Source organism: Chiloscyllium plagiosum, unplaced genomic scaffold (assembly GCF_037043375.1).
Source record: "Chiloscyllium plagiosum isolate Xiang-an unplaced genomic scaffold, Cpla_swu_hap1 HiC_scaffold_21, whole genome shotgun sequence".
Classification (NCBI taxonomy): Eukaryota; Metazoa; Chordata; class Chondrichthyes; order Orectolobiformes; family Hemiscylliidae; genus Chiloscyllium; species Chiloscyllium plagiosum.
In genome coordinates, this window is record NW_028270159.1 from 10990172 (window position 1) to 11005426 (window position 15255).

General features: G+C 43.1%; 1 protein-coding gene across 1 annotated transcript; it reads left to right on the plus strand.

Moving 5' to 3' along the window:
- Positions 1–11664: 11664 nt before the first annotated feature.
- LOC148146094 (uncharacterized) lies at positions 11665–14384 on the plus strand. The gene is made up of 2 exons (XM_087998679.1): positions 11665–12278; positions 14342–14384. The coding sequence occupies exons 1-2, from the start codon at positions 11665–11667 to the stop codon at positions 14382–14384; spliced, it is 657 nt and encodes a 218-aa protein (XP_087854805.1).
- The last annotated feature ends 871 nt before the right edge of the window (positions 14385–15255 follow it).

A 15255-nucleotide genomic window follows, 5' to 3' on the forward strand; every position in this document is an offset into this window, starting at 1 on the left:
GTTCCCCAGGCTGCATGTTGAAACCCATAATTTTCCAGAGAGCCCAGGAAAGGAAGTTATAATGGGAATATGCTAATACTGCAAATGACAAGGCTGAAGCATTTACTATTGTCTTGAGCTAGAAGTGCCAACTGGCGCCCAGCATCATATAGCAATTTCATTCACTCCTGGTGATAATCAAGGAAAGGCTGAAAGTACTGCTAAGGCTATCGGTCCTGACAACAATCCTGCAACAGTATTGAAGACTTGTGTTCAAGAACTAGCTGCACCCCCACTAGCTGAACTCCTAGCCAAGCTGCTCCAGTATAGCTACAACTGTGATTACTGCCCAAAAATGTGGAAAATTGCCAGGGTACATTCTGTGCATAAAATCCAGCACAAATACAATCCAGCCTGGTGTGCTGCCCCATCAGTCTATTCTCGATCAGTAAACTGATGAAAGGGGTAATTAAGCAGCACTTGCACAGAAATAGTCTGGCCACTGACACTCTGTTTTGGTTCCATTTGGCTCCTGAGCTCATTACAGACTTTATCCAATCATAGGCAAAACAGCTGAACTCCAGGGGTAAAATGAGAGTGATCATATTGAATGACAAAACTGAACTTCACTGAGATAAAAATACAAAATGCTGAAAAAATACAGAAGGTCTGGAAGAAGGATATTACTAGACTCAAAACATTAACTTTGTTTCTCTCTCCACAGATGCTGTCAGTCCTGTTGAGTTTCTCCAGCACTCTCTGTTTTTATTTCAGATCTCCAGTATCTGCAATATTTTGCTACTTTTTGATCATTTGTCTGAGTGTGGTATCAAAGTGTCGAGAAAAACTGGAATAAGGGAGTAAACTCTCACTGGTTGGAGTCATATCTAGCATAGAGGAAGAAGCCTGTAGTTGTCAGAGATCAATCAATTCAGTCTAGGGTCATCTCTGCAAGAGTTCCTCAACATTATCTACAAGGTACAAATCAGGAGTGTGATGAAATGTTCGCCATTTACTAGAATGAATGCAGCTCCAACAACACTCAAGAATTTTGATACCATCCAGGACAAAGCAGTTGGCTTGATTGACACTCCACAGAGGTCATAGTTCTCTACCTGCTCACTGGTGTCAGTGGCCAGATTATGTCTTGGCAAAGTGCTACTTGATAGAACTGTGAATTACCCCTTTTATCACTTTATTGATCGAGAATAGACTGATGGGGCAATCCTCCAGGCTAGTTTTCTTGTTCTGATTTTCATGCACAGAACTTACCCTGGCAATGTTCCATACTTTTGGGTAGTAACCACAGTTGTAGCTGTAGTGGAGCAGCTTGGCTAGGGGTTCAGCTAGCTATTGAGCACAAGTCTTCAATACTGTTGCAGAACTGTTGTCAGGACCTATAGCTTTTGCAGTGTCCAGTACCTTCAGTCTTTACTTGATTATCACTAAGAGCTAATCCAATTGGTTGAAGATTGGCCTCTTTGATGCTGGGGATCTCAGGAGAAGGGCATGATGGATCAATTGTCAGTGAAGAAGAATGCCTTGTGTCTCAGAATGACAAAGCAATTGGTCTCTGCATACACTTACACTTGCATAAGTTGTGCAGGCAATGGTCCTTCCCATTGGTGTTACACAAAAGTTCAGCAATACAATGCAAAATTCTGAAAATCTATTCTAACAAAGGGAAACATTAACTCTGCTTTCTCTTTACAAGTGTTGCCAGACCTGCTGGGTTTGTCCAACAATTTCTGTTTTTGTTTCAGAGTTCCTGCATCTGCAATTTTTTTTATTTTCTATTAATGTGAAAATGTTGTTCTGATGCTTGATAATTGATGACCATAGATTTGATAGCACATTCCAAATACCTGCTACCAAGAACTTGAAATGTTTTATAAGCAGTCACTGCTGCTTATCACCCAGCTCCCATCTTGATCTGCTTCTGTGATGTGTTCTTTAGCTCAACAAGGTCTTTGTACCTGATGAGGCAATACTTATGTTAGCTCCTGTAACATAAGAACAAAACATGGGTAATGTAATACTGTAACATTTAACAGACATTTATTACAGACCCTGGTATCTACTTACTTTCCAGTTTCACAGACATCGGTATTTGGGCTAAGGTTATAAACAGTTGCACACTTTGATCATTTTTTATATTTACTTGTGGGATATGAGCATCCTGGCTGGGCAAGCATTTATTGCCCGTTCCTAATTGCCCCTTGAGAAGGTGGTGGTGAGTTGCCTTCTTGAACCGTTGCAGTTCACCTATTGTGGGTTGACCCACAATGCCCCTCGGGTGGGAATTCCAGGATCTTGAAGGAAACATGATGTAATCCAAATCAGCTAGGAGGGAAACTTGCAGGCAGAGGTGTCCCAATGTATCTGATGCCATTGTCCTTCTAGATAGAAAGTGTCCTGGGTTTTGGAAGATGCCATCAAAAGATCTTTGAATTTCTGCAGTATATCTTCTACATAGTACACGGTGCTGCTACTGAGCATCGGTGGTGGAGGGAATGGATGTTTATGGTTGTGGTGCCAATCAAGCGGGCTGCTTTTTCCTGGATGGTGTGAAGTTTCTTAAATGTTGTTGCAGCTGCATCCATCCAGGCAAGTCACACTCCTGACTTGTGCCTGATGAAGTGCTTATGCCCGAAATGTGGATTCTCCCGCTCCTCGGATGCTGCCTGAACTGCTGTGCTTTTCCAGCATCACACTCTCGACTCTGACTCTCCAGCATTTGCAGTCCTCACTTTCTCCTTGTGCCTTGTAGATGGTGGGCAGACTTTGCGGACTCAGCATGTCATTCTTCAAGTGACTTCGGTATAGATGAAATCTAAGACTTTTATACCATTAGATCACATGACATGATATGGTGATGATATAATGAGCATGTCACTTAATGGAATACTGCATACTGGCTGTAAGATATGACACAAGACAAGCCTTGGAACTATATCACCATTCCTTCACAGTTGCTGGGTCAAAATCCTGGTTCTCTCTTCTTAACAATGTTGTGGGTTTACCAAGGACCGCAACAGCTCAGAAGGTGGCTGGCCACTACCTTTTCAAGGGCAATTGAATGTTGTCAATTGTTATGAAGGTGTAGAGGTGTACTGTACCTTTAAGAGAAAGAGGAAGCTAACAAGGACTGACTGAAAGCACAGAATTTCCTGAGCAAGGTAAAAATGTAACACTTGGTTGAAACAAATAGCTAGAGTTGTGTTGCCATAGAACAAAAACAAATTCAAATTCGGCCAATCAGTTTAAATTATGCCCCAGATATCAAAATCCAATCGAATTTGAATTTTACTTTTTGAGATGAAATCAAATCAATGAAATAATCCAATGTTTTGTGATATAAAACTGGACACTAACTGAACAGTTAGTGGGAGAACTGCCAAGAAAACCAACAAGTATAGATGCTAGCCGAATACCTCTCTGAAAGGTACCTGTTCATATGAAAGACCCATGAAGCAGAATACTGAAGAAAAGATGACAGAGGAAAATCTGCAGAGGAAGATATAAAGAGAAGATTCGACAGCTGGCTAGTTTTGAAATTTGATTTTTTTTTTGTAAATCTTAATCGGTGTTTTTATTGGACCAGTATTGTAGAGTGGGGAGGTAAAAGATAGGCTTAAAAGACAGGAGTCGTAAATAGTTGATTAATGTTCTCTTGTGGACTTAAAGAATAAAATTGTTAATTTTTACTTTAAATAGTGACTTCTGGGATAGTTCTTTCCCTATTGAAATTTAACAGATTATGGCCTGAGTGTTGGGTTTAAATTAGCAGAGGGGTTTACCCCATGTCATTGCACAATAAATACTGGCCTAGCCAGTGATGCCGACCTCCTGTGAACAAATAGCAAAAAACATACAAGCATGAAATTTGGATCAGGAGTAGGCCTTTCAGACCCTGTAGCCTATCTGCCATTTATTACTGACCTGATTTGGCCTCAAATTCACAAGGCTGCCAGCCCAATAACCATTGACGTCCTTGTTAGTTGAGAATCTACCTGCTCTGCCTAAAAGCATCTGGGGAAGAGGGAACAGCATTCTGAAGACCAAAGACTCTGAGAGTAAAAATTCCTCCCTGCCACCATCTTCAATGAGAGCAACTTTAACCTGTGTCCCTTAATTCTAGTCTCTCTCCTGACAGAAAACATCCTTTCAGCATCCATCCTGTCAATTCTCTCAGGATTTGATATGTTTCAAAAATATCAAATCTCGTTCTCCTAATCTCCAATGGATCAGGCCAACCATATCCAAACCTTTCTTATCAAATAATCCCTCCATATCCAAGTTACCAGTTAAGTGAACCTTCTCTGAACTGATTCTAACAAGTGGATATACTTTATTAAATAAGAAGACCAAAACTGGACACAGTTTAGATATGGCCTCACCAATGTTCTAATGCAGTTGCTGTAACATATCTTTAGCTTCATGTTCCATCCCCTTTGCAATAAATGACAACATTCCATTTGCCTTCCTGTATCTCTGCTGTATCTCTGCATTAATGCTTTGTAATTCATTTACCAGCATAGCCAAATTCCTTTGGGTACCACTCTCCATTTAAAGTGTGCAATAGTTGGAATGAATTGCTTTTTCCATGTGAAACTGACTATCATAACATATACATTTATTGTAACATTTTGTTCTTCTTCTCACAGATCAGTCCCAGGACACTGACACTGAGCAGAAGGAATAGGAAAAACGCTAGGTCCAGAAGGATGAAGAGGACGATGTCTACAATGGGAGGAGGGTGAGGAAGTATGGCAAAGTGGCATTGCATGAGCTGTCCCCGTGCTCCATTACAGCAGTGCTGATGTGATAGGGATGTTTGACTGTGACCAACTTTCCTATTTCTCCCTGGGAAATCAGCAATCACCTCTGTTTCCCAGTCCCTCTACCTCCTTGTGAGATGCATCAGTCTTTTCTCTCTATCTCTCTCTCTCTCTCTCTCTCACACACACACACACACATGCCCACTCTCTCTCTCTCACTCTCTCCATCAGGCAGCTGCTTATATTACCATTGATAGGTCTTTAGGCAGGGACTTGCAGTCTGGACTCTGACTCTATGTCAGGAGATGAGATCTCACTTGAAAGGGAATGAGATGAACACCGGGCTCAGAAACTGGACCAGTGTGTGGAAGACTTGAAATAAGACTACAAGAGTCAAACAGCAAGAATAGAGGAGATCTCAAGTACTTGTGGATTCTGCAAGGTCCATCAGCCACTGAGTTACTCTCCTCTCTGTGATTGTCAGGAAGCAGCTGGAAATACTCTGCCACCTCTTCTCCAGGCAAGTGACCCAATTGTCACAAGACATACATCCTGCGGTTGACACCAGTGCCCATCTTTCCTTGTGGAGACCAGTCTGGCCATGAAGAGCAAACTGCTGTAGGAAGGGAGCAGTCCCCAGTGACATCTCCTTGCACACACCTTATCCTTGGTGCCCAACTCACAGGTCCTTCAGAATTGCTGAGGATGATTCCCTAGCATGCAGCCAGCAGCTGCTCCATCATAAGAGATGGCTATTGGTCACTATGGGTCCACAGCCCCTCAAAGCAACAATGTGGAACCCAATTTCCAACACCCTCAGAGCAATCAACACATCAGATGCTGGTATCAGGCCAAGGATTTTGCATGTAGGAACATGAGGTTCACAAAGGCAAAGACTATTGGCTCTCCTGCAGAGTCTACTTCCTGCCACATAGTGTGGACAGCTTCACAAAAGTTTCAAAATCTTCTAAACAGTTTGATGCATTTTTCTAAGCGTTCATCTTTTGGAAGTTGCAAATTGTTGCATAGTGTTGTTTCTTAGGATTGATGTTGATGATGTTAAATTATTTCAAAGTTTTGATACTTTGAAACTGTTTAAGTTCCTTTGAGCAAATCCAACTTTGCAAGTGTTTCCAGATCTGCACAATTTTTAAGATAAGTTGTAGCTTTTCATTTGGCTACCCCTATGCAGTGTTGCCCTTGCTGCAGAATTGCCAATTAGTGATGTATACATGTTCATTGTGGAATATTTGTTAATAAATCCTGTGATTTCCCCTTTCTTTGACTATTTAGAATAATAAGCACTATCTTTTGGTTGAATCCTTTTGATGAGAATGCACAGTTTCTTAGTTCAAGTTGTGTTAAATTTTGGTGTTTAAACTGTAATGTAAAATGATTTTTGAGAAGATTTGTAGCCTCAGGTTGATGATAAGTATGTAAGTTACTTGCTGAGCTTGAAGGTTTGTTTTCAGACATTTCATCACCATACTAGGTAACATCGTCAGTGAGAGGCCCTGGTGAAGTGCTGATGGTACGTCCCACCTCTCTATTTATAGGTCTTGGTTTTTTAGGGTGGGTGATGTAATGTAAAATAAACGTGCCACTATTTAATTTGCTATTCCACTTCCCACTGTTCACACTGCATTGGGAAATCATTCCAAATCACTCCAGAGAAAGTCCAAACTTCCTGGTTTTCCTCCGTTCCTCCTATTTTATTTCAAACACAGCTGTATTCAATGTTGTGGGATAGTGCTGGTTGAATTTGCCAGTGAGCAAGATTAGTAATACTAAATTTTCTCACATAGACAATAGGAGCTTGACTAGATCATCTGGCCTTTCAGGCTTGATCCACCACTCAGTACAATCATGGCTGATCCAACTTGGTCCCCTGTTCCTGCTTTCACACCATACCCTTTAGCACAAAGAATTAAAACTATCTCCTCCTTGAAAAGAACTGGAACACTGACCTATGTCTAACAAATGTCAAAGTTGTGACTATGGATGGATGGACAATGAAAACCATTATGATGTAAAGTGAACATCCCTTTGTTTTATTTTCAAAATTTTCTGAACTTGAAAGAACAGAATAAGATGGTGCTGTGACTGGAGAAAAGGCCAGGTGGATCTCAATGAATATGAGATCCCTAATTTGGGCTGTTAACCTGAGCCAATCAGGGAGCCCTGGCTGACAGATTTAAATAGGAGGTTCAGGGAGTCTTTTCATTCTAGGGACTGACTCTGACCCAGTTGATTGGATCTCATATACTGTGCACATGTAAATAAAGAGTAACTTGTTGATGGGATACCAGCCACTGTTCAGTTATTTCAGATAGATAATGTCTCATACCACTCACCTGATAAGATAGTTTTCATAGGTTCAATTTAACAGTTACACCAGAAATCTGGTACAAGATGGTGAAAACAGCCAGCAGTGTGAAATTATAAGGGAATGATCTTCAGTAAATCAACACAAGCTTTGTTGACAGGTCTAGAGGCCTGTTTTCCACTGATTCCATGCAATTAGTGAAACTATTAAAAAGTATGAATGGCTAATTTTCAGATGTTCTAATCCTTTCTACTGTCTTTAAAAAAAATCTGAATAATATTTGTTATCACAAAGAATTTTGAAGAGTTACTCTGACTAATATTGAGAGGGCTACCCCATGAAAGAAAAAAAAAGCTTCTTTGAGCTTTTTTCCTATTCCCTTATCCCTTGAGCAACAGGTAATCACTAACTGGAACCAAAAGGACAAAACAAGATGGAACAGGAACCTATTCCATCTCTGTTCACCTTTATTGTCCTATGCCTACCACAAGGGGAACAATAATAAACTGTAATTAAACAGCAGCAGAAACCTATCTTCGAAGTCTATGCATTTTTCCCACTATGACCATATTCCTTGATGTCATTAGTTTCTAGAGATCTATTGTTTCTGTCTAGAACCTGTTTAATGATTGAGTTTCCACAGCCCCCAGAGATAGAGAATTCTAATGACTCACCATCCTGTGAGTCAAAAAATTTCTCCTATCCTCATTCTTGAGTGTCCTGCCTCTTATTCTGAGGATGTATCCATTAGTTGTAGAATCACCAGCTAAGGGAAACATCAAACCCACATTCAATTTATCATATCCTGTAAAACGTTTATGAGTCTCAATGAGATCATCTCTCATTCACAAACTCCAGAGAATCCAGTCCCAGTTTCCTCAATTTCTGAATCAATTGGTCTCAATTAGTCCTTCATCAGCCTCTGTTCAAATGCAAATCCATGTGGCATCTATAAAAAGGTTTGAGACAGGTCTGTCACTCACCATGAGCAGGGCATTGGAAGACCTACTGGTAGTCTAGAAGAGAATATGCTGGAGCATAGTAGGAAGAAAAAGCAATGGGAGTTTAACATTAACATTTTGTACATGTCTGACTTTTGAAGGATATATAAAGCTTGGCTCGCTCCATAGACGCAGGTAATGGATGTAATCTTCTGTTGTCTGGCTCGTGCATCACAACACAACAATTAAGGTTTCTTTTTAGCCAGCTGTATAGTTCTTTTTGCCAGATGCATTTAATCACATTAAATACATTGGAAGCATCTGTTACCTCTGGGCTGGAAATTTCCACATGATAAATACCTAGGACTGAGTTAGAGTCCAGCTTTGGCAAAGCACAACAGCCCTTCAGTTTGTTTACCTCTCCATCACTAATCCCTTGTTGTGGTTCCTATGGCCTCTTTGCAGAGCATTGCAGCTGCTACTTAATCAATTGACCATCTACACTGCTGAAAGGCTACCAGAGCCAGCTCAACAATACTTTGCAGGCAGGGTTCTCTTTGAAGTGGGCTGTCACTGCTGAAACATAACATATTCAACGATTGACAGATATATGCAAAGGGATTAAAGAAAGATGTGAACATTTAGGAAGGATTTAGGGCCAACAATTCTGATGAATAGCTGGGCAGTGAGTTTTTATATACAGCAACATCTTTCAAATATAGATTTAGGTTGAGCCAGGTTGCTGAGGAAGATCTCTTTCTGTATGGTTGCCCATTTTTAACTCATTAACACGAATGTAGGTGACCCTGCATTAAGTCATTGGGAGCATTCTGTGACCACTGGGCATAGCTAAATACATTATTACTTCCAATACAGTGTTGAAAGTTTTACCAGTTGTAATTTCCAGGCTGTCATTCAGGGTCCTCTCTTTTCTGAGAGAGTTGCATGACTTTTCTTGCTTAAAATTGAGATTGATAAATTTATGCTGATTAATAGGATCAAGGGATATGGAGCAAATGGACATTGTGACTTTTTGAAAATTCATTCATGGGACGTAGGCATCATGAGCTAGGCCAGCATTTATTGCCTAGAGGACAGCTAAGGGTCAACCACATTGCAATGGGTCTGGAATCACGTGTTGGCCAGATCAAGGAAGGAAGGCAGATTTCTTCTCCAAAGGGCAGAAATGAGCCAGATAGGTTCTGTAACAACAAATGTTGCTCAACACAAATTAAAAACTGTGTTGTTAAGCCAGTGGTTGCATGCCACTATTAAGTTAACTTTTCATGGTGGGTTTAGCTGACCTTTGTGGTGATTTTGTGAGATTGAAAGCTAATCTAATGACTGAGATTGCAGTGAGTTTTGTTCAGGCTAAAACAGTGTGAAACAGTCCTGAAAACACTCAGCAGGTCAGGCGGCATCTGTGGAGTGAGAGATAAAGTGAATATTTAGGATCGATAATCTTTCCTCAGAATTGTAATCAGGATGGAATGAACCTGGCAGATTTGGCTACTTCACAGGGAGAGTACAGGAATCAGGAATGTTTCTTTGCTCAAAAGTGGGGATGGGGAATATAGTCATTCCTTGGGATTTTGACATAGAATAGAATCCCAATATTGTGGAAACAGGCCATTAGGTCCAACACATCCACACCAATGCTCTAAAGAGTATCCTACCCAGAAGCATTCCTCTGCATTTCCTCTGACTAATGCACCTAACCTACACATCTCTGAACACTATTAGCAATTTAGCAAACCTACACATCTTTGGACTGTGGGAGGGAACCCGAGGAAACCCACGCAGACACAGGGAGAATGTGCAAACTCCACACAGACAGTTGCCCGAGGCTGAAATCGAACCTAGGTCCCCGGCGCTGTGAGGCAGCAGTGCTAACCACTGAGCCACCATGTCATGTGTCCAATTATACTAGTCGGATCTATAAGGCCAACAGAAACCTTGCAGCCTCAGAGTCGCAGTTGCAGTAAAGGTTAAAAGATGGAGAGGGTTTATCAACAAGAGGGAAAAAACAATGACTGCAGTTGCTGGAAACCAGAGTTTAGATTTGAGTGGTGCTGGAAAAGCACAGCAGTTCAGGCAGCATCCGAGGAGCAGTAAAATCGATGTTTCGGGCAAAAGCCTTTCATCAGGAGTATAGGCAGAGTGCCTGAAGGGTGGAAAGAAAAATGAGAGGAGGGTGGGGGTGGGGAGAAAGTAGCATAAAGTACAATAGGTGAGTGGGGGAGGGGATGAAGGTGATAGGTCAGGAAGGAGGGTGGAGTGGATAGGTGGAAAGAAAGATAGGCAGGTAAGACAAGTCATGGGGACAGTGCTGAGCTTGAAGTTTGGAGCTGGGGTGAGGTGGGGGAAGGGGAAATGAGGAAACTGGTGAAGTCCACATTGATGCCCTGGGGTTGAAATGTTCCGAGGTGGAAGATGAGGCGTTCTTCCTCCAGGCGTCTGGTGGTGAGGGAGCGGCAGTAAGGAGGCCCAGGACCTCCATGTCCTCGGCTGAGTGGGAGGGGGAGTTGAAATGTTGGCGGTGTGGTTGATTGGTGCGGGTGTCCCAGAGATGTTCCCCAAAGCACTCTGCTTTATCAACAAGAGGCCCCCTCTCCAGTTGCTTTTTAAAACCTTCAATGAACAAACATGACGAGCAGCCAAACCATTGCCTTTGGGATTTGAAGGGTGGGGGTGTTAATCATATCTAGAGAGTCACCTTTGGCTGCACCTGCATTGGCAGGGAGGGCAATTGGTTTGTCTATTGGCACAGCAGTTTGCTGAATGGTGCTCATCTCTAATCTCCAAACTAATTTATATTTGTGCCACGTCAGCTGTTTGGAAAATCCTACTCTTCTCTTATTTTGACCAGGGCTCTTAATGGGCTTACTAAGCTGCCGTTCTCTTAGGGGTGATCAGCCTTACTGTCCCTGTACCCATCACAGCCAAAGCACTGGTACTGTAGGGTGAAGGAAACTGACGTTCCTAACCTCTGCGGGATCTGAAGAACCCATCTGTTAAAGTTTGCTTTTCTCTTCACAGAAGTTCCTTAGACAGGCTGAGGATTTCCAACATGTACAGTGGAGTCATAGAGGTCTACAGCAGAGAAAAAAAAGGCCCTTCAGCCAGTCAAAAACAATTTGCCCCCCCACCCCCTGACCATTCTAACCCATTTTCAGCACTTGGTCCACAGCTTTATATGCCTTGCCATTGCAAGTAGACTTGCAAATGCTTCCTAAATTATAACAGCTTCTGCCTCTACCACTCTTAAAGGTCTTTGCCTCTATCATCCTTACAGGCACAGTGAATTCCAGATTCCCACCGCTGTCTGTGTGAAAAAAAAATTCCTACATCCCCTCTAAACCTCCCGCCCCTTACTATAGGACCACAAGATATAGAAGCCGAATTAGGCCATTTGACCCATCGAGTCTGCAGCGCCATTTGAACATGGCTGATATGTTTCTCAACCCCATTCTCCTGCCTTCTCCCTGTAACCTTTGATCACCTTAACAATCAAAAAATCTATCTCTGTCTTAAATACACTCAGATGGAGTCCACACTCCCAGCCTGCACACAGGATACATCAGTACAATTACGTGACATTGCCAAACAGACAAGACGACAAAACTACACCACGTACATGCACGCCAAGAACAAAAAATTAGAGAAGCTTGGCATTCTTACCAGTAATAGCAAAGCCTGCCCTGGAACCACAGTAGACAACATTATCACTGCGGGGAAGTCTATTGTCAACTTATCGGACCACACCCTTCGACCGGAAGAGATTGAAGTCCTGAGTAGGGGTCTCAACTTCTGCCCCACCACCAAAATGGACCCGTTGGTTCTGGCAGCAGACACAGAGGAGTTCATCAGACGAATGAGACTCCGGGAATTCTTTCAAGGTGCCGGCAGTGATCCCACTGAGCCCACTGATGAACTAGAACAGTCATCACAGAGAACTGTAGAGAAGCGACCAAAGAAGGTGTCAACATGGACCTCACCGGAGGGCCGCTGCCCTGGGCTTGACATGTATGCTCAAACTGTCAGGAAATATATAGATGCCAGATTCATCAGCCGCACCCACAAGGTAGAGCAAAACATCACCTGTTCACAACGCAATGCCATCCAGGCTCTCAAAACCAATGACAACATTGTCATCAAACCAGCAGAAAAAGGGGGAGCCATTGTCATTCAGAATAGAATAGATTACTGCAAGGAAGTGTACGGACAACTGAACAACCAGGAACACTACAGGCAACTACCAGCTGATCCGACCAAAGAACACACCCGAGAATTAAACACACTGATCAGAACTTTGGATCCAGTCCTTCAGAGTTCCCTACGTGCCCTCATCCCACGTACTTCTCATGTAGGCGACTTCTACTGCCTTCCAAAGGTACACAAAGCCAACACACCGGGACGTCCCATCGTGTCAGGCAATGGGACCCCATGTGAGAATCTCTCTGGCGATGTGGAAGGCATCTTGAAACTTATTGTACAGGGGATCTCCAGTTTCTGTTGCGACACTACGGATTTCTTACAGAAACTCAGCACCCACGGACCAGTCGAACCAGGAACATTCCTCGTCACAGTGGACGTTTCCACACTCTACACCAGCATCCCCCACAAGGATGGCATCATGACAACAGCCTCAGTACTCAACACCAACAACCATCAGTCTCCAAACACCATCCTACAACTCATCTGCTTTATCCTCGATCATAACGTCTTCACCTTTGACAACCAATTCTTCATCCAGACACACAGAACAGCAATGGGGACTAAATTTGCACCCCAATATGGCAACATTTTTATGCACAGGTTCGAACAAGATTTCTTCTCTGTGCAGGATCTCCAACCAACATTGTACACCAGGTACATTGATGACATTTTCTTCCTCTGGGCCCATGGCGAGGAGTCACTGATAAAACTACACAGTGACATCAACAAGTTTCATCCCACCATCAAACTCACCATGGACTACTCTCGACTGTCTGTCTCATTCTTGGACACGTGCGTCTCCATCAAGGACGGACACCTCAGCACCACACTCTACCGCAAACCCACAGACAACCTCACAATGCTACACTTCTCCAGCTTCCACCCAAAACATATTAAAACAGCCATTCCCTATGGAAAAGCCCTACGCATACACCGGATCTGCTCAGATGAGGAGGAACGTGACAGACACCTGGAAGTACTCAAGGATGCCCTCACAAGAACAGCTTACGATGCTCAACTCATCAACCACCAGTTCATACATGCCACAGCAAGGAACCGTAATGACCTCCTCAGGAGACAGACACGTGCTGCAACTGACAGGGTACCCTTCGTTGTTCAGTACTTCCCAGGGGCTGAAAAATTACGCCATGTTCTTCGTGACCTGCAACACATTATCAATGAGGATGAGCACCTCACCAAGACCTTCCCCACACCTCCACGACTTGCCTTTAAACAACCGCCAAACCTCAAACAGATCATTGTTCGTAGCAAACTGCCCGGCTCTCAGGACAACTCCATACAACCCTGTCACGGTGGACGCTGCAAGACGTGTCAGATTGTAAACATAGATACCACTATTACGCGTGGGAACACCTCCCACCTTGTACATGGCAGGTACTCATGTGACTCAGCCAACATTGTCTATCTTATACGTTGCAGGCAAGGATGCCCGGAGGCATGGTACATTGGGGAAACCGAGCAAAGGCTACGACAACGGATGAATGGGCACCGTACAACAATCAACAGACAGGAGGGTTCTCTCCCAGTTGGGGAACACTTCAGTGGTCCAGGACATTCAGCCTCGGACCTTCGGGTGACCATCCTTCAAGGTGGACTTCGGGACAGGCAGCAGAGGAAAGTGGCCGAGCAGAGGCTGATAGCTAAGTTCAGTACCCATAGGGAGGGCCTCAACCGGGACCTTGGGTTCATGTCACATTACAGGTGATCACCATTGCACTACACACACACACAGATATTCCTACACACACACACTCTCACATACACACGGACACAGGTACACACAGACGCACACACAGACACCCATACACACCCTTAAAGACACACACACCCCCACACCCACACATGCACTCCCTCACAGACTTCAGACACACACACACACACACACACACACACACACACACACACACACACACACACACACACACACACACACACACACACACACACACACACACACACACACACACACACACTTTCTCACACTCACAACCCCCACCCCAGACAGACAGACAGACACAGACAGACAAAGACCCACATGCACACATATATTTCGTGGGGTAAATTTGTACTTACAGAGTTACATTGCGCTTTGCTCACAAACTGCATACATTCAAGTAGAACTCTGAGCTCAAAAATTGCATGAATTTATATAAAACTCTGTTATCTCATTTTTTAGATTAGAATCAATCTAAACATCAGGTCATAGACAGAGAACACAGGGGGCTAACACCTTTAACATATTGTCTAGCTATCACCATTATTAACAGCTAACCCGAGAATACAACTTTAAAAAAAAGGTTTTGTGATTTACACATGAAAGAAGCCTTTCATCTGTTAGAATACAGTGATAAACAAACAATCAATTTTTCAATGTATAATTTCAGTTACATCACACTGCAAATTTTTGCTAAAAATTCTGTGTTACAATCGAGCCCTCCACTATCACCCGATGAAGGAACGTCACTCCGAAAGCTAGTGTGCTTCCAATTAAACCTGTTGGACTATAACCTGGTGTTGTGTGATTTTTAACTTTGTACACCCCAGTCCAACACCGGCATCTCCAAATCTTAAATACACTCAATGACGTGGCCTGCGCAGTCTTCTACGACAATGAGTTCCACAGATTCCCCACCCTCTGGCTGAAGAAATTGCTCCTCATCTCAGTTCTAATGGGCTGTCCCTTAACTCTGAGGCTGGGCCTTGGGCCCTGGTCTCTACTACTGGTGGAAACATCTTCTCCACATCCACTCTATCCATCTCTCTCAGTATTCTGTAAATTACAATGGGATCTCCCCTCATTCTTCTAAACTCCATTGAGTGCAGATCTACTGCTCTTCATATGACAAGCCCTTCATTCCTGGGATCATTCTTATAAACCTCCTCTGCACCTCTTCCAACACAAGCACATCCTTCCTTAGATACGAGCCCCAAAACTGCTCCCAATATTCCAAATATGGTCTGACCACAGCCTTATCCATAACCTGCAGTA

What these genes read in the sequence shown, in the direction of transcription:
- LOC148146094 (XM_087998679.1), top strand. Translation starts at nt 11,665, where the DNA reads ATGCACGCCAAGAACAAAAAATTAGAGAAGCTTGGCATTCTTACCAGT. An exon ending in AACAACCAGGAACACTACAG is followed by an intron (nt 12,279 to 14,341) that starts GCAACTACCAGC and finishes TTGTACTTACAG; the next exon opens with AGTTACATTGCGCTTTGCTC.